At 46.6% G+C, this 20,511-nt stretch overlaps 1 protein-coding gene across 5 annotated transcripts in view; it reads left to right on the top strand.

The window, feature by feature from the left end:
* LOC140394181 (probable helicase with zinc finger domain) overlaps positions 1 to 20,511 on the top strand; it is a 682,830-nt gene that overhangs the window by 79,641 nt on the left and 582,678 nt on the right. For all 5 annotated transcript variants that reach the window (XM_072481139.1, XM_072481135.1, XM_072481136.1 and 2 more), the window contains 3 exons: positions 15,548 to 15,746; positions 18,067 to 18,174; positions 20,186 to 20,483. In XM_072481139.1, coding sequence (XP_072337240.1) covers positions 15,548 to 15,746; positions 18,067 to 18,174; positions 20,186 to 20,483 — 605 coding nt within the window. The remainder of the gene's footprint in view (positions 1 to 15,547; positions 15,747 to 18,066; positions 18,175 to 20,185; positions 20,484 to 20,511) is intronic.

Genomic DNA, 20,511 nt, shown 5'->3' with positions numbered 1-20,511 from the left:
GAGACTTCTCCTGTGTCATTGACCTGCAGGTAGTTTTGCATACATTTCCTCACCCTCTCACACATCGCTTTGTCTGCCAACAGACCAACCTCTAGCCTCCATTGAGGGCGCTGAAAGCTTTCCTTACAGACCTGCAGATCAACCCAATGTGGAGCATGGTCCGAAATAGCGATCGCCAAGTATTCTACATCCGTCACCTCCGCCAACAAATCCCTGCTCATGATGAAAAAATCTATTCGGGAATACACCTTATGAACATGTGAATAGAACGAAAACTCCTTCCCTGTCGGCCGACTAGCCCTCCATGGGTCAACCCCCCCATTTGCTCCATGAACCCCCTTTGCCATTGCCTGCACCCTACCCGTTTTTGAACACGACCGGTCCAGGCCGGGGTCAAGGACTGTGTTAAAATCACCTCCCATAATCAGCCTGTGCAAGTCCAGGTCAGGTATCTTCCCCAGCAGTCTCTTAATAAAATCCACATCGTCCCAATTTGGGGCACATACAGTGACCAAAACTACCCTCGAACTTGCCACTCACCATGACAAATCTACCACCCCCATCCGAAATTGTGCTACCCACCTCGTTTGTTAACCAAAATTGCGACCCCTCTGGTCTTAGTATCCAGCCCCGAGTGGAAGACCTGGCTAATCCAGCCCTTCCTTTATCTGACCTGGTCAGTTACTTTCAGATGAGTCTCCTGTAGCATAATTACATCCGCCTTCAGCACCCTCAGATGCACGAACACAGGGTGTATCCTGAGAGATGTATCCTGAGAGTGTATCAAAGTGATATCTTTACCGGCCCGTTTAACCCTCTAACGTTCCGGACTTCCGGTTGCGGCTATGCGGAGCTAAGCCGCACGATTCGGCAGCTCCCGCTATCACGGACTTTCAGGCTCGTTAGAGGAGCCCCAACGGAACTTTTTTCGAAGACAACCCGTGGGGAAGGGAAGAGAGAGGTCCCCCTTCAACTTTTATGGACCGGACCAGAAGTGAAACGGCCAAAAAAGCGGCATTGGAGCAGCAGGAGAAGCGAGGGAAGAAAAGCAAAATGGCGGCGGCCGGGGATAAAGCGGATTGCGGGCCGGAGCTGCAGGAGTTCATCAAGCGCTGCTTCGAAGAGCTGCGGAAGGAGATGCTGGCGCCTATGTTGTCGGCAATTGAAGGACTAGGGATGACCCAGAAGGCCCACGAGGTTACGATCCAGGAGGTACAGAAAAGAGTCAGTGAGAATGAGGACGAAATCTTGGGGCCTGGCGGTGAGAGTGGAGGAGCACGAGGCGCTGCACAAGAGGTGGGCGGGAAGACTCGAAGACCTGGAGAACAGGTCGAGGAGAAAGAACCTGCGGATCCTGGGTCTCCCTGAAGGAGTGGAGGGGGCCGATGCCGGGGCATACGCGAGCACGATGCTCGGGGCGATGATGGGCGCGGAGGCCCCTTCGAGGTCGCTGGAGCTGGATGGGGCACACCGGGAGCTGGCGAATGAGCCGCCAAGGGCGATGGTGGTGAGATTTCACCGGTTCACAGACAGAGAGAGGGTCCTGAAATGGGCCAAGAAGGAGCGGAGCAGCAAGTGGGACAATGCAGAGATCCGAATATACCCGGACTGGAGCACGGAGGTTGCAAAGCGGAGAACGGGTTTCAACCGGGTCAAGGCGGTGTTGCACCGGAAAGGAGTGAGATTTGGAATGCTGCAGCCAGCGCGACTGTGGGTCACATACAAGGGCCAACACTATTACTTTGAAATGCCTGAAGAGGCGTGGACCTTCATACAAACCGAAAAGTTGGACTCAAACTGAGGGTTTGTGAGGGTGGGGGGGATGTTTGAGGTTTGATGTGTGACGGTTGGTGTATATAGGGGGGTCAATCACGCGCAGGAAATGTTACATGGGCTGGGGGAGAGAGACAAGGCCGCGACAGGAGCTGCGCCAGAGGGGGCGGGGTAGGCTTTGGAAAGCGCGGGGTTTTTCCCGCGCTAGGGAAGAAAGGCGGGAAGGGGAATGGAGGAACGCATACTGATTAGGACACTCCCACACGGGGAGGTCAATGGGACGGCGGGGGAAGCCAGGGTCAGCAGGTGTCAGTTGACTTACAGGAGTGATATGGGGGGAGCAAAAAAGCAAGACTGGGGTCTAGCGGGGAGGGGAAAAGGGTTGCTGCTGCACTGGCCGAAAGGGAATGGGACACAGAAGAGGTAGTCGGGGCGGGGGTCCCCCGGCTGGGGGACTGGCCTAGAAAAGGAGATAGCTAGTCGGCCGGGGGGGGGGGGGGGGGGGGGGTGGTGGTGGTGGTGGTGAGAGCCCCTCCAATCCGGCTGATAACGTGGAACGTGAGGGGCCTGAACGGGCCGGTGAAGAGGGCCCGAGTGTTCGCGCACTTAAAGGGACTGAAGGCAGACGTGGTCATGCTCCAAGAGACACATCTGAAGGTGGCGGACCAGGTCAGGTTACGAATGGGATGGGTAGGACAGGTATTACATTCGGGACTGGATGCGAAGAATAGAGGGGTGGCAATATTAGTGGGGAAGCGGGTGTCATTTGAGGCCAAGACTATCGTAGTGGATAATGGAGGGCGATATGTGATGGTGAGCGGTAGGTTGCAGGGGATGTGGGTGGTATTGGTAAATGTATACGCCCCGAGCTGGGATGATGCTGGATTCATGAAGCGCATGTTGGGGCGCATTCCGGACCTGGAGGCAGGAGGCCTGATAATGGGTGGGGGCTTCAATACAGTGTTGGACTCAGCACGGACCGCTCCAGATCAAGGACTGGAAAGAGGCCGGCGGCGGCCAAGGTGCTTAGGGGGTTTATGGATCAGATGGGGGGAGTGGACCCATGGAGGTTTGCTAGGCCGCAGGCCAGGGAATTTTCTTTTTTCTCCCACGTGCACAAAGCCTACTCCCGGATCGACTTCTTTGTCCTAGGCAGGGCGCTCATCCCGAGGGTGGAGGGGACGGAGTATTCGGCCATAGCCGTTTTGGACCACGCCCCGCACTGGGTGGAACTGGAGCTGGGAGAGGAGAGGGACCAACGCCCGCTGTGGCGGCTGGATGTGGGACTGCTAGCAGATGAGGTGGTGTGTGGGAAGGTGAGGGGGTGCATCGAAAGGTACTTGGAGGCCAACGACAACGGGGAGGTGGGGGTGGTATGGGAGGCGTTGAAGGCGGTGATCAGGGGAGAGCTAATCTCCATCAGGGCGCATAGGGAGAAGACCGAGGGCATGGAAAGGGAGAGGTTAGTGGGGGAGATTTTAAGAGCGGACAGGAGATACGCAGAGGCCCCTGAGGAGAGATTACTTGGGAAAAGACGATGGCTCCAGACGGAGTTTAATCTGTTGACCACAAGAAAGGCAGAGGCACAGTGGAGGAAGGCGCAGGGTACGACCTACGAGTATGGGGAAAGGGCTAGTCGGATGCTGGCACACCAGCTCCGTAAGAGGACGGCAGCGAGTGAAATAGGGGGGAGTCAAGGATGGAAGGGGAGCCACGGTGCGGAGTGCGACGAAAATAAACAAGGTATTCAAGGCCTTTTATGAAGAGCTGTACCGATCCCAGCCCCCAGCAGGGGAAGAGGGGATGAGACGATTCCTAGACCAACTGAGATTCCCGAGGGTGGAGGAGCAAGAGTTGGCTGGTTTGGGGGCACCAATTGGGTTGGAGGAGCTGAGCAAGGGTTTGGGGAGCATGCAGGCGGGGAAGGCCCCGGGACCGGACGGGTTCCCGGTGGAGTTCTACAGGAAATACGTAGACCTGTTGGCCCCGCTACTAGTGAGCACCTTTAATGAGGCAAGAGAGGAGGGGACCCTGCCCCCGACAATGTCGGAAGCAACGATTTCTTTGATCCTAAAGCGGGACAAGGACCCACTGCAATGTGGATCGTACAGGCCGATCTCACTCCTCAATGTGGATGCGAAGTTGCTGGCAAAAGTGCTGGCCACGAGGATCGAGGACTGTGTCCCAGGGGTGATCCACGAGGACCAGACGGGATTTGTAAAGGGCAGGCAATTAAACACCAATGTGCATCGGCTCTTAAACGTGATAATGATGTCATCGGAGGAGGGAGAGGCGGAGATAGTGGCAGCTATGGACGCGGAGAAGGCCTTTGACCGAGTAGAGTGGGAGTACCTCTGGGAGGTGCTGCGTAGGTTTGGGTTCGGGGGAGGGTTTATCCGTTGGGTTAAGCTCCTTTACAGAGCCCCGGTGGCGAGTGTAGTGACGAACCGGCGGAGGTCGGAGTACTTTCGGCTGTACCGAGGGACGAGGCAGGTGTGCCCCCTGTCCCCCCCCCCTGTTGTTTGCATTGGCGATCGAACCCTTGGCCATGTCATTGAGGGAGTCTAGGAAATGGAGGGGGGTGGTCCGAGGGGGAGAAGAGCATCGGGTGTCGCTTTATGCGGATGACCTGTTGCTGTATGTGGCGGATCCAATGGAGGGGATGGTGGAGGTCATGCAGACTCTAAGGGAGTTTGGGGAGTTTTCGGGCATAAGCTCAATGTAGGGAAGAGTGAGCTTTTTGTACTACAGGCAGGGGACCAAGAAAGGTGAATAGGGGATCTACCGCTGAGTAGGGCGGAGGGGAGCTTTCGGTACCTGGGGATCCAGATAGCTAGGTGTTGGGGGGCCCTACATACATTGAATCTGACGAGGTTGGTGGAGCAAATGGAGGAGGACTTCAAAAGATGGGACATGTTACCGCTCTCGCTGGCGGGTAGAGTGCAGTCGGTCAAAATGGTGGTCCTTCCGAGGTTTCTGTTTGTGTTTCAGTGCCTCCCCATCGTGATCACCAAGGCCTTTTTCAAAAGAGTAGGTAGGAGTATTATGGGGTTTATGTGGGCGAATATGACCCTGAGGGTAAGGAGAGGGTTCCTGGAACGCAGTAGGGACCGAGGAGGGCTGGCGCTGCCAAACCTAGGGAGCTACTACTGGGCAGCAAATGTGGCGATGATCCACAAGTGGGTGATGGAGGGAGAGGGGGCGGCATGGAAGAGGATGGAGATGGCGTCCTGTAAAGGAACGAGCCTGGGGGCGTTGGTGACGGCACCGCTGCAGCTCTCGCCGACAAGGTACACCACGAGCCCGGTGGTGGCGGCAACGCTAAGGATCTGGGGCCAGTGGAGACGGCACAGGGGTGCAATGGGAGCCTCGGTGTGGTCCCCGATCAGGGGGAACCACCGGTTTGTCCCGGGAGGATGGACGGGGGGTTTCAGAGCTGGCATCGGGCGGGGATTAGAAGAATGGGGGACCTGTTCATTGACGGGACGTTTGCGAGCCTAGGGGCACTGGAGGAGAAGTTTGAGATACCCCCGGGAAATGCTTTTAGATATATGCAGGTGAAGGCTTTTGTGAGGCGACAGGTGAGGGAATTCCCGTTGCTCCCGGCACAAGAAATTCAAGACAGGGTGATCTCGGGTGTATGGGTCGGGGAGGGCAAGGTGTCGGCAATATGCCAGGAGATGAAAGAAGAGGGGGAAGCGCTGGTAGAGGAGCTAAAGGGTAAATGGGAGGAGGAGCTGGGGGAGGAGATTGAGGAAGGTCTGTGGGCTGATGCCCTAGGTCGGGTTAATTCCTCCTCCTCGTGTGCCAGGCTCAGCCTGATACAATTTAGGGTGGTTCACAGAGCGCACTTGACAGGGGCGAGGCTGAGTAGGTTCTTTGGGGTAGAGGACAGATGTGGAAGGTGCTCAGGGAGCCCGGCGAACCATGTCCATATGTTTTGGCCATGCCTGGCACTGGAGGGGTTCTGGAGAGGAGTGGCGGGAGCAATATCTCAGGTGGTGAAAGTCCGGGTCAAGCCAAGCTGGGGGCCAGCAATATTTGGAGTAGTGGACGAGCCCGGAGTGCAGGAGGCGAAAGAGGCCGGCATTCTGGCCTTTGCGTCCCTAGTAGCCCGGCGACGGATCTTGCTAATGTGGAAGGAGGCGAAGCCCCCCAGTGTGGAGGCCTAGATAAATGACATGACTGGGTTCATAAAGTTGGAGAGGATTAAGTTTGCCTTGAGAGGGTCTGCGCAGGGGTTCTACAGGCGGTGGCAACCGTTCCAAGACTATTTCGCGGAGCGTTCGAGGAAGGTCGGTCAGCAGCAGCAGCAACCGAAGGGGGGGACCTTCTGGGAGTGGGGGGGCGGGGGGAAATGGGGGCTTGCCTGGGAGGGTGGATGAGCAAGAGATAACATGAAGGATTGGAGAAACTGGCACGTGCGGAAGAGAGCCAGTGTACAAAGCTATGTATCATATCGTTTTACCATGTATATCTTGCTCTGTGCGATTTCTTGTTATTTTGTTACGAGGAGGGGGGTTTATTGTATTTAAGGGTGAAAAATTGTGTTAAAAAACTTTAATAAATATATATTTTTAAAAAACCCCTCTAACGTTCCAGGTGATCAGCCTGGTTGGGGGGCACCGTGCCCCCCCTCTGCTGATCTGCCATCTCCTTTCTTGGGCCAGCCCCTAGCCCCTGTGGCGCCTCCCCTGGCCCGCCTCCTGGCAGCCCCCACCTCCGACCTCCTCCATGTTACTAAACGCAAGTCCCTCCCTCATCAGCAGATCAACTACACCCCCCCCCCCCCCCCGCAACAACACCCTGTAACCTAACCCCTGCCATAAACTAGCTATATGCACCCCCACCCCACCTGGCTTCCGTAGACCAGCTCACCCAGCTAGCCTGGTGACTCTCGACTCCGGCGCCAACAAGTCTCCCACCTATTGTTCCCTCTGACCCATCCCCCCCGCCCAGCGACACCACTTCCCCAAACCAGCCATCCTCGAGCAATTGCTCTGGAGAAAAAAGAAACCCAAGGAACAAAGAAAACCCCGACACTAGTGCAATACAAGTAATACAAAGTAAGTAATAGGCACTTCCAACCACCCCATCAGAACACAAAAAGCCCACAGAACCAAATACCTTAACTTCCCTCTTTTCCACAAAAAAATCGAATACAGAAGAAAAAAACAAGAAACAAGAAAAACATATAAACATCACTCAATAAATTAGCTTAGTCCAAAAGTCCTCAGTTCGGCACCAGCCCTTCTCTCTTGGCGAAGTCCATTGCGTCCTCGGGTTCCTCAAAATAATGGTGCTGTCCCTCGTGCATGACCCAAAGGTGCGCCGGGTTCAGCAGCCCAAACTCCACCTGCTTCTTAAACAAAATCTCTTTGACTTGACTGTAGCCTGCCCTCCTTCTGGCCACCTCCACGCTCAGCTCCTGGTAGATGCACAAGACACTATTGTTCCAATTGCAGCTCCGCGTGCGCTTGGCCCACTGTAGCACCTGTGGAACTTGACCACCGTCGCTCGGGGGAGGGGGGGGGGGGGGGGCTCGCGGCTGCTCGTCAGCACCCTGTGTGCCTTGTCCACCTCCAACGTACGAGGGAAGACATAATTCCCCAACAGCTTCCGGAACATGTCTGCCACATACGCGGCAGCAACCACTCCCTCAGCCCCCTCCGGAAGACCAACGATCCTTAAATTCTGCCGACAGGACCTATTTTCCAAGTCCTCCACTTTCTCCAGAAGTCTTTTTTGTTGGTCTTTCAGCCACCCCATTTCCACCTCCACCACCGTTTGGTGATCCTCCTGCTCCTCCAGCACCGTCTCCAGCTTCTGGATCATCCGATCCTGGGCATCCAGCCTGTGCTCCAGGCGCTCGATTGATTTCTGGATCGGGTCTAAACTGTCCCGTTTCAGCGCGGTGAAGCCCTTTTGGATGACCTTCAACAGATGTTCCGTTGTTGGCTGGGCTGTCTGCACCGGGGTCCGGACATCGGCCATATTGTCCTCAGCAGCAGCTTCCACACTGCCCTTGTTTTCCCATTTCTTCAGCTGTTTTCGATTCTTTCTGCTTCTTAATTCCATACACCTGTACCTGGAGTCAGTGCCTGAGTGCCTATGCCTTCAGATCCAGCGCTCAAAAGCACAAAAAAGTCAGGGGAAAAGGCCCAAAAGTCCGTCTGGAGAGAGAGCCACCAAATGTGTGCCTTACTCCCTCGTAGCCGCCACCGGAAGTCCTCATCATGCATTTTCATGAATTGGATGACATCGAACATTAGTGGGGGGTTGGGGTGGGTCTGAAATGTATAAATTAATGATGATTCTTTTTCATTGGAGTTTTGTATTTGAAATGTTGGAAGCTGTTTGAGGGTGGGTGGGATGAGGGGATTGTTGGCTGTGAAAAAGGATGAGAATAAAAATATTTTATATTTAAAAAAAAAAATCACATGGTACCAGGTCATAGATGTCAGAAAGAAAGGAGTATCTGGATCTTGCAATTCAACAGAAAACAGCGAAGAAAGAAAACCTTCTGCGAAAAATGAAAAATCCAAAGACCGACGGCGAAGGTGGTAGATAAAAGATGGAAGGCTTGAAAACTCCACAGTACCTGCGCACATCGGGTAATGTAGATGCGAACTGGCATGTTATGAAACAGCAGTTCACACGCTCTTGGCTTACAAGATGCCTCGGATGAGAGAAAAATTGCACTTCTTTTAAACCGTAGTGGGTCTGCTGGCAATTGAATTATTTACAATTTGACACGGAGGAGGACAAAAAGAGCTATAAGAAGGCAATAGAGCAAATTGATCGTCATTGTAACCCTCAGACTAATGAGACCTTTGAAAGGTATATTTTCCGAATGTGTGTGCAGGAAACGGGTGAAACAATAGATAGCTTTGTTACAGATCTGAAGTTAAAAGCGCAGACCTGCAACTTCACAGAGCTACATGATTCCTCAGTCAGAGACCAGATTGTGTATGGCCTCCAGAGCATTAAACTTGGTGAGCGTCTGTTAAGAGAATTAAAGCTAATTGATGCAAGCAAGCGAAAATATGCAAAGCAAGCGAAGTCGCATTGAAAATAACAGAGATTCGTCTCCATGAAAATGGACCGCAAACGTCAGCTTCCAGCGATGACATTAATGCTGTGTCGCAGTTCAAGGAGAAATGTGGTCTGAGCGGCCATTTTAGAAAAAGTGTAGAAGCCACCATTTCATGTAGGAGGTTGTTGCTATTTGTTGTTCTCTTTATTTGGCTCTGAATATGGCGGTCAATATGGTCGCCTTCCTTAATTCTAATTACGTTTTGTTCTAGAATCGGCAGGTATCTTTCGATACCGCCACAAGGTTCAAACCGAATACTGATCAAAGACTCGATACACCAGTTAGTTAGTTCAAAGTCAAATGCTTGTTTATTTACACACACAGTTAAATATACTCATGCACAAATACTACAGACTAAACTATCACTATTGCTAAAGCCTATACTTAGCTTCGGGCACCCACTCAGTCAGAGGAACAATGGCCGTTCGGTTCTGAGGCTGCTGGGGTCGAAGTAGTGAAAGGGAACAGCTAAGGTCGTCTGTCTGGTAGCGTGCATTGACCTTGGACTTACTTGTTCTGGTGCAGCTGTTGGGCAGGTCTCTCCTCGGTGAGAGCCGGAGCCAAGAGAACTATTCTCTTTTGGGGGATCCTTCTTATACCCAAAGGGGCTTCGCACGCTTTTGGGTGGGCCTTGAACTTGGCCCCATTTAATTGGGCCGTTTCTCGATCGTTCCTATCAATTTCCTCCAATAAAGGGGTGGGTGCCCTGATGGTTGGGCGTGTCCTAGGTGGCCGTTGGCCTGCTTTGTTCTGGTCTCCTCTGGTGCCGGGGTGTCTGCCTTAGTATCCGTTACTCAAATGTTACTCTTTTGTTCCCGGAGATGGGCCATTAGTATGCTAATGGGCCTACGGTTTTGGTCTTGTCTGGAAGCTGCTGCTCCAATCAACAGACAAACCCTGAACCTGCTTGTTTTCTCAGTATTGTCCATTTTCCCTGCAATCTTTGCAAAGTGTCCGTTTTGTAATCGGGAAGTGGCCATCCCAGATGGCTACAAGGTGTGGAAAGACTCTCCCTCTACGAAAATGGCCTGCATATGGAAAATTATGTGGCAAAAAGAACCATTTTCGCGCAACTATGCATGTCCAGTAAGATGCAACAAGCGATAAAGGTTAATATAATCCATAAAATGCAGAAGATAAAAAAGACATCAGTGACAGATAGATTAACTGAAAACAAGCAATATGTTGATGAAAATATGGCTATAAGACTAGACAACACATTTTTTGTGGGGTAGTCCACGCCAATGAAGAATCGAAAGTAGAGAAAACTTTAAAAGAAATCTCAATAGTCCAAAATACGGATGATTGGACAATTCTGATAATCAATTCTAATTTATATGAAATTGGATATTGGCGCGAGAACAAATCTAATAAATCAAGACGATGATAAAAAAACTTGGTTAAACCAGTAATAGAAGACAGCAACTATATTTTAAAAGACTTATAACGGAAAACAAATAGTGACCGTCGGAACCTGCAAACTGCAGATTGAAGTTAAACGACGAAGAATTTTCATCAAGTTTGGATTTGTACAAGCAAATAAAACATCTTTATTAGGTGCCGAAGAATGCGAGAAATTACAGTTAGTTCAAAGTGTATACACTGCTGAGTGCATGAAAGACGACCAGTGCTATACATTGGAAGCCATAACCGCCAAATTCCCAGAAGTATTTACTGGAATAGGTGTATTGCCATTCGAGTATAAAATATGATTAAAGGATAATGCAAGCCCTGTGATTCACCCGCCAAGATGGGTTCCATCGTAATTCAGAGAACGACTAAAACTTGAGCTGTAGAGGATGCAGAGATTGGGAGTGATTGAACAAGTCGAGGAACCAACAGAATGGGTTAGCTCGATGGTGTGTGTCAAGAAGAAGAATGGAGAGTTGCGCATCCAAATGTATCCCAAAGATTTTAAAATGAACGTTAAACAGGAGCATTACCCGTAACCGAAAAGAGAGGAGATCACCAATCAGAAGGCGAATGCTACAATCTTCAGCAAACTAGATGCATCGCGAGAATTCAGACAATTAAAACTAGACCAAGAAAGCACGAGACTGTGCACATTTAACACTCCATTTGGTCGATATTGTTTCCTACGAATGCAATTTGGCATAATATCAGCGTCCGAAGTGTTCCACAGGGCGATGGAGCACATTGTCGAAAACCTACCAGGAGTCAGAGTGTACATAGACGACATTGTCATATCAGCATCTACAATGGAAGAACACCATGAAAGGCTATGGAAGGTAATTAATAGGATAAAGCAATTTGGATTAAAGCTGAACAAAGAAAAGTGCGAGATAGCAGTTAAAGAGATAACGTTCCTGGGAGACAGACTTTCAGTGAAGGGAGTTCAGACAGATCCCGAGAAAGTTAAAGCCGTTGTGAACTTGCCTCATCCCAGAGATAAGTAAGCAGTCTTACGGCTATCAGGCATGGTGAACTTCATGGGAAAGTTTATAAGTAATTTGGCATCCAAGGTGACAAACCGAAATAAGTTAATGAAGAAGATGATTCCATTTGAATGGGATGAGAACCATACCAAAGAGTGGGAAGATTTAAAAAAGGTTTTGACGACAACACCCGTATTGTCATTTTTCTTCACCCAGAGAGGCAGACAAAAATATCAACTGATGTGAGCAAGGATGGCCTGGGAGCAGTGTTGCTGCAACTGAATGAAAATGCAATATGGAGACCCATAGCTTATGCATCGCGAATGATGACTGCAAAGGAGACCTGTTACTCCCAGATCGAGAAGGAGTGACTTGGGTTAGTAACGGGTCTGGATAAGTTCCATAATTATGTATGTAGACTATCAACTTTCAAGGTGGAAACAGACCACAGACCTTTGGTCGCAATAATTTAAAAAAAACAACCAAATGAGACGTCACCTCAGATCCAGAGGATGATGATGCGTTTAAGCGGTACGACTTCAACTTGATGTATTTACCAGGAAAATAGTCGTTGCCAATGCTTTATCCAGAGCAACAGAGAATGAAGAGCAATCAGGCCTTATGGAAGTCATACAGGAGCACGTTGGCTTGATTACGGAAATATTACCAGTTTCGGATGAGAAGTCAAGATTGATACATTCAGAGACGCAGAAGGATGCCACTCTACAGAAGGTGATCTGGTACCAAAGTGAAGGATGACCTAGAGGATCGTGTTCTAGCTACTGGAACGTAAGAGATGAGCTTAGCCATGCTACTTGGTTAATTCTCAGAACCAACAGAACAGTAAACTGAAAGCGCCGCAACCCATGATCTTTGAGAAGATTCATGAGGGCCATTTAGGCATTGAAAAGTGCAAGAGGAGAGCTAGGGAATACGGTGTACTGGCCTGGGATCAACCAGGACATACAAGAGACTGTTGAAAAGTGTGCAACATGTCAGCAATTCCAGAACCAACAACAGAAACAGCCAATGACGCCAAGAGGACAAATAAATCATCCTTGGAAGAAAGTCGGAATCAACTTGTTCTGTTTACACAGCGAAGAGTATTTGCTAGTGCTAAATTATTATTCCAACTATCCAGAGGTAATCAAACTCGCAAATCCGAGTGCAGCGTGCGTGATAAAGAAATCAAAGGAAATGTTTGCTCATCACAAAATTCCTGAACCTTGATGACGGATAATGGTCTGTGGTTCGATAGATATGAATGGTCGGAGTTTGCGAGAGCATACGCACAACCTCTAGTCCGCACCACCTGCAATCAAACGGGAAGGCCAAAAAAGGTGTCTAGATTGTGAAGGGTCTACTAAGGAAAGCGGTGGGATCTCGTTCAGATCCATTTTTAGCACTATTGGCATGTAGAGCTCAACCACTTCGTCATGGAACATCACCAGCGCAACTGTTGATGAATAGATCCTTAAGAACCACACTTCCAAAGGCACCTGAGAAAGACAAAGCAACAAATGCAACCATGCGCAATAAGATGCAACACCAGAAGAAAATGTAAAAGAAATACTATGATAGGTCAAGTGTAGAACTATCTAAACTGGAGTCCGATGATATGATAAAAGTAATACACCAACTGGATGGTCAAGGATTGCTTAAGTCATTAGACAAGCAAGTCCACAATCTTACATAATCCTGACAGCAAGGTATATTCTAAGAAGAAATAGAAGAGTCTTACTCCAAGTCAAAACGACTGAACCTTTTTGATATCAACCAATTGTGAACGAGGAAGACATTTGTCATAAAGCAACAGAAACAACGAATACGAATAGGGATACACATGAAGAGACGGCAACAAATCTCAATGAAGATGTTCAGGCTGCGACACCGATTTCACAGCAATCTATATCAAGTCCAACTAGAGCATTGAGAAAATCGCAACGAATTAGGAAGAAGCCTGATCGACTCAATCTTTGAACATTTTGAATGTGTATTGAAACGTGATCATTATCTAAGTGAATGTAATTGCAAATTTACATTTTGAATGTAATGTAAATTTCAAAATTTGCAAAGATAGGGGAATGTAATGATATCTACTATTTCATCTTTGTACATATGAATGGTCATGTAGAATAGTGTGTAATTACAGCACTAGATGTAGTAAGAGCACATCTCACATACCACACAGTGGCCCATGCGATCTTGGGGAGTGAGTTAGTAGAGAGGGTTGGATATGGTCGTCTTTTTCAGTAGCTCTGTGTATTGTAATTATTTAATCTAATGCTTGGCCTTTTCGGCATACTTAAGAATTCACAATTTGTAGTGCAGTGTAAATAAATCAACTTTGATTTAGTACAAAGCCTGCATGTTCTTTGTAACAACATTACAACCTTAATAATAATTTGAACAACCAAAGAACATCACAGGGACTCCTTTCCCTTGCCATTTCTTGCTTTTCTTCTCCGAGAGCTTAAAATCCCTGCTTTGTCTCTCCTACACACACTCTGAACACACACACACACACACACACACACACACACCCCTCACCTCCTTTATTTTCTGTGTCTTTAACTTCAGGGGTTGTAAGACCTTCTTAAAAATGTATTCAAACAAACCCAAAAGACCTGAAATCATTTCGTCACAAGTCTATCCAGACTCCCAGGCAAGACCAAAGTTCATAAACAAAACCTAAATAAAATTGAAACAAGTTTTACCTTAACACACAAATATTTACATAAATTCAGCTTAAAATTATATATTGTTCATAACACTATGTCACAAATTACATCCTATGTGATTGTGTAAAAGGTAAACTTTCCTCTATTTACCTGCAGACTTTGACACGGTTGGCAACACCATTCATCGCCAACCCTTCTCCTCCGTTATCCAGTTTGGTGGGATGGCCTATTTCCACTTCCATTATTTCACCTGACTCATCCCTTTCTTCATCTCATCTGCTAAACCTTCATTCATGCCTTTGTTCCTCTTGAGTTGACCATTCCAATGAACTGGACAAAATCTGTTGCTGGTATACTAAATCATACCAAGTCTTGTTCACCCACACACATTGTGCTTGTTCACCTACATTGGCTCCTGTTTGTGTCTTGATTTTAAAATTTCCATCCTTGTTTCCCATCATGGCCTCACTCACCACCCAACTTCCCGGCGCCGCCTGTCCCTCTGCAATCTCTTCCTGCTCGACAATCCTCTATATCTGCCCTCCTGTAATTCTGATCTCCTGAGAATCCCCAATTTTGATGGCTGTGCCTTCCATTATCGAGGCCATAAGCTCTGGAATTCCCACTGTAAAATTCTCCATCTCTCTGCCTTTCTTCCTTTAAGATGTTCCTTAAAATCTACCTCTTTGACCAAGCATTTGGACATCTGCCCTTGTATCCCCTGATGTGGCTTGGTGTCAAGTTTTGTTTGAAACTCCTGTGAATTGCCATGGGACATTTTTACCATATTAAAGGATATATAAATGTAACCGGGGCGGGTTCAGCTCACTTGACTGGTTCGTGATGCAGAGCGAGGCCTGCAGCGCGCGGGTTCAATTCCTGTAGGCCGAGGTTACTCATGAAGGCCCCACCTTCTTTAACTTGTCCCTCGCCTGAGGTGTGGTGCTCCTCAGGTTAAATCACCACCAGTCAGCTCTCCCCCTGAAAGGGGAAAGCAGCCTTTGGTCATCTGGGACTATGGCGACTTTACCTTTACCTTAAATGTAAATTGTTCTGTTCATATTGTACTGTGCTGTTAACATTATTTCACCTTGATCCCATGATGTAGCACAAATGTTTCTTTGAACGTAGAGAAATTTCACCAACTTAATGAAGAATGGGTAAAAGCATTCTACATCTTGCATACATCTCATTCTCCCTCTGCTAGATATGGTTTCTTGTCTTATTTCTCTCTAGTTCTTCATGCTTCAGTCCAGCATGGTGAACTATGGAATATGAATACTCAGTTCTATTCCTTGACATAAATGGCACTGTATGTATTGTTAAAAAACTTTTTGGATTTAAAAATCAATTCAGTTAGTTTGCTGTTACACTACACGCAGGTTTTCAGGAACAAGTAGATGTTACAGCTAAATTGGTGTCACTGTAGAATAGCATGCTAACGTACAAAGCAAAACACATTTATACGGTGCCTTTAATGTAGAAATATGCCTTGACACTTCAGAGAATGCAGAGAATAATATTGCTGACATAGCTGAGAGAATGTCTATTTATTGAACTGGACTTAATATGTCTGTATTCAATATTCCACTCTGGCACAGATATTTGGAATGTGCAGCATGCCATTTTGAGGATTTCTGTGTGTTTGCTCATTCTGACACTGAGCTGCTGGAATGGAGAGAACGACATGCTTACAGACGACTTCAATATCAGCAACAAAGGGAGCAGCATCAGCAAGGTGCTAATTATAGTGAAAGATTGATCGAGAAATGGATTAATAGTCCAAGTCCAGACAGAGTGGTAAGATAAAATGCCTTTGTTTGTTTAGCACCTTTGGTGTAACCTTGTATCACTTTCTGTTGCACACTTGCTTGCATATTAGATTTACCAGGTTGCATGCAATTTTCAGAAATGAATCCATCTGCAGATACAATTGTCTCCCCCATTTCAATGGGTGTGTAAGGGAGGCTGAAACAGTATTCTAGTATATAGGCTCTGTAGCGTTCAAATGGCCTCACATTCAAGAAAATTGGAACAGAGTTAGTTCTATGTGAAAGACTCTCATCTCAAAGTGGGACAAGGCAGATCCACAATTTCCCAGAACACTGTTGATGTTTGACCAGGCAGCTTGGGTCATTGGGAATTGGGGGAAGAGAAAGAGACTCGCCACTACGAGCTGGGATTCCCCCACACACCTCTGTATAATTCTGTAAGTTGGTGTCCTAATGGATAGCAGGCCTCAGCATGCAGCGAGCAGCAGGTACATTACCAGTGCTTTGTGCTTGTAAGATGAGTGCATTTAGCAGTCCCTTAATGCAGACTTTAGTTTGTTGTCTCTCTACAAAACCTGGGCTTTGCTAATATGTGCTTAAATTTTCCTTGCCTGTCAAATATCAGGCCACTCGAAACAATTCTCTTGTCTCAATTAGCCTTCACTGTACTAGTGTCAGATTTTGTTTACTGCACTTCTGTTCCTATTCAAGATTGGGGTTGGTTGCTATATTACTGTATGATTAGCAGTTTAAGGACTGAATCCTATGTTGCTTTTTTCCATCTGTTGGTGAGCAGGGAGACCGGTCATGATAGTTCTGGCGTGATTGCAACTGAGTGGGGTTTGATGGACTAGGTGGTCACCTCGCTTGTCACATTTATATTTTCATAATTGTAATTAAATTTCTTAGCATACATCCGCAGGACTGGATTTTATGTCTTCATAAACTCTAAAACCATTGGTGGGACCTTCTGGGTTGGAAAGTTTGCTTAAGCTCCAGAACTGCTCTACATTCATAATGGCGATTTGATTAACACAAATTTGTACATATTACATAGAACATCTGGTAAAGTTTTGAAAATGATCTGAACATAAACCTGGGCTTTTAATCACTGCATCTCACTGAACTGCAACGGTCAAAAGAGGAATGTTTGTTCTAAATTCTATAACATATCTTAATTGAATTACACAGAAGTGACACTCAGGAATAGATTTGAGAGACACAGACAATAATTGATGAGAGTCAATAGACAGTGGGGTGACTTAGGAAACAATTTTGAAAGTTAGGATTTCTCTAGATAAATGAATTCAAAGGGACCAAATGGCCGCCTTCAACTGCAATTATCTTATGAATGATGAGCTTTAGTGGCTCATTGCAATTCTGTGAAAATGAATAGGAAGTAGCTGATTAAACAAACTTCTGCTCCAAGGTTTGGATTTGATATTTCCCTTTGTAATCAGTGGGAAAAATGGTTTGTTTAGATTCTTTTCACTGAGTAGCGCTATGATTTACGTCAACTACAAGGAACTGTTTCCATATACCATGGTTGCCACCAAATGAAGGTCTCCAGAAGCTAAGTGATCTGGCAAAAATGAAAAGGAGCAGATATATTTAATCGGCCTTAAAATAAGGCGAGAGGAAGATCAAGGGGAAGAAATAAAAGATGGATGATAAATATTCAAGGTTTGACAGTTTGCTTTAGAATCAACTTGTTTAATTTTTTTTTTTTAGAAAGAAATTGTTTTTCCTTGTACATTAGCAACCCACGATTTTCATTTGTGTTTCTAATATTTCCACCACACTTTCTCCTACTTGTCCATTTCTTTGCCTCGGTGAGCATTCAAAATACCCAGTTGGTACAGTCCATTCGCTGATCAGACATAATTTATGTATACTTCAGTATATTACCAGATGTCAAGGAATTATTTCCTTCACCCAATGTGTACAGTATTGTACATCTGCTGGCATTGCCACATTTTAAATACATTGTGTACAGAAATCCCTTGCAGATATTGCCATAACTCCAGTACACCAATTTCCAAAAGGCCATTTCAGCTAACTGAAGGAAAACATTACTATTATTGTAGAAGACATTTTGTTTTAAACCCAACAACAAAAATAATGTGCTACTCAACAGATAAATGCCATGAGTGGTGGACAGAAAATTGGATTTCATGGAGGGATCACCGAGGTTCTGCCTACTGCAGTTTAAAGATCTGTGATGCAGATGGAGTGAATTGTGGCCTCTTTGCATTCCAAAATCAACTCTAGGCTAAATATGCCTTTCAGTAGTGGTAACTAACTATTCACTATATTGTTTACATATTTAATTGTGATTTTCTTCACAGGTAAGTGGGGCTACTGAAGGTGTGAGAGTGGAATGCAGTCAGGAGCTGAATCAGGTCTTTGACGGCAGACAGTATGACTTTTCGTGGATGTTTGTTTTTACTTGTGATGTAAGTTCCACAAAAATTGGTCTTTTAGGTCATTTGCATACTCGCAATGTTGCTATATCTTTGATAAAATCCAGCTGTATGAATAAAAGCTGATTCATAAATGAAAGATCTTGGTCTTTTATATTGGTTTGAGGGCTACAATGGCCTTTGCACCCCTGAACTTGAGAGAGAATATAATCAATATGCTTCTGGGTCCGTCTTCAGATTTCCAAAAATGAACTGTTCCCACAAACAGGTGGAACCTCAGTTTGTTACTGCTCCTTGTTCTATCACAGAGAATGATGACTGTCATAACCTTACATCAAGAAATAAGCACTGCTGATCATGACGTGTCACCTGCACAATCTTCCCTCCTTTGCTCTTAAAAGAATGTACTCCTTTAAAAAAAAAAAAATTTAGAGTACCCAATTCATTTTTTCCAATCAAGGGGCAATTTAGCGTGGCCAATCCCTCTAGCCTGCACATCATTGGGTTGTGAGGGCAAAACCCACACAAACAACACGAGGAGAATGTGCAAACTCCACATGGACAGTGACCCAGGGCCGAGATCGAACCTGGGAGCTCAGCTGTGAGGCTGCAGTGCTAACCACTGCTCCACCTTGCTGCCCAAAAGAATGTACTTGATGACCTACAGATCCATAGGCAACAGCAGCCTACTGAAAGTAAATGGGTGGACATAAAGTGAGAACAGGATCATGCTGGATTGTTCTCTACATAGCTGAGCAATCTGAGCTTACTGTCTAGATTGGCTAATAGAATGAGATACTGGAAGGGTATGGATCCCATTTTGATGTCCTTTTTATTTTCTGTCTTTTTATATCATACGTTTACATTGATATGATTTATAGAAGAATAGCAAATGTTACGCAAAGCAAAAAAAGTAAAACTGGTTCCAGAATTGGAGGTCTCTGCAATGCAGACTGAGGTGTTGTGATGCAAAATTGACTGCCACCACCAATGGGGAGATATATAAAGGTAGTTTCTAGTATAAAGATGGACCCAGGTTTTATAATGGAAATAATTGGTAACCGGAAGTACATTCTTATATAGGCACACTGGTTAGCACTGTTGCTTCACAGCGCCAGGGACCTGGGTTCGATTCCCGGCTTGGGTCACTGTCTGCGGAAGCTGCACGTTCTCCCAATGTCTGCGTGGGTTTCCTCCGGGTGCTTCAGTTTCCTCCCACACATCCCAAAAGACGTGCTTGTTAGGTGAATTGGACATTCTGAATTCTCTGTCAGTGTACCCGAACTGGTGCCGGAGAGTGGCGATTAGCGGATTTTCACAGTAACTTTATTGCAGTGTTAATGTAAGCCTACTTGTAACACTAATAACGATTATTGTTAAGAATCCCTACAGTGTAGAAGGAGGCCATTCGGCCCAGTGAGTCTACAAGACCCTCTGAAAGAACACCCTACTAGGCCCACTCTCTGCCCTGTCCCCATAATCCCACCTTATAGAATCATAGAAACAATACAGTGCAGAAGGAGGTCTTTCGGCCCATCGGGTCTGCACAGGCCCTCTGAAAGAGCACCCTACCTAGGCTCAGCCCCCACCCTATTCCCATAACCCAGTAATCCTACCTAACCTTCTGGTCACTAAGAAGCAATTTATCCTGAATAATTCACTGAGCCTGCACATCTTTGGACTGTGGGAGGAAGCCGGAGGAACCCACATAGACACTGGGAGAACGTGCAAACTCCACACGCAGTCACCCAAGGCCGGAATTGAACCACGGCGCTGTGAAGCAGCAGTGCTAACCACTGTGCCACCTTGTGAGCAGGCATTACATTTTAATAGATTACAAATAAATTTTTATCAGTTTCATCAGTCATTTTCCATGTCGGTGCATTTATTGTTTAAAGCACTAGAACTAGACCAAAGAATTTGGAATAGTTTGTACCTGATTTTCAAGAATAGCTTTGATGTTGAGACTTTCTATAGATGTTATATGATTCTTTTTATTCTGTGCAAAGTTATTGTATTGAAGTCCTGTTTTGTTTTCCAACAGCCTCCACAGTTACTCCATCATGTAGCATTTCTGACCAATGCCTACACACCATGCTTCCACATTGTTTCCATTGCTGCTGGTGACTCTCACAGTCTTCATCCGTATTCCATATTATCCAAATGTCAAGAGTGGAGTCAAAGCTCAAGCGGCCAGAACAGGATTGATGAGCATGTTTACCAAATTGCAGTCAAATTTTCCTCTGAAGTCTTTGGAAATTTTCAGCAAACCATATTTTTTGATTTTGGAACCGAGCCAGTGCTGATGCAGACAGTTACTGTGTCTGCACTGTCAGATAAAGGTATTTGGTTTCTTTCCACAGTTTGTGT

Source organism: Scyliorhinus torazame, chromosome 17 (assembly GCF_047496885.1).
Source record: "Scyliorhinus torazame isolate Kashiwa2021f chromosome 17, sScyTor2.1, whole genome shotgun sequence".
In the NCBI taxonomy this organism is placed as follows: Eukaryota; Metazoa; Chordata; class Chondrichthyes; order Carcharhiniformes; family Scyliorhinidae; genus Scyliorhinus; species Scyliorhinus torazame.
The sequence above is the reverse complement of the archived record's forward strand: the minus strand, read 5'-3'. Positions and strand labels throughout refer to the sequence as shown.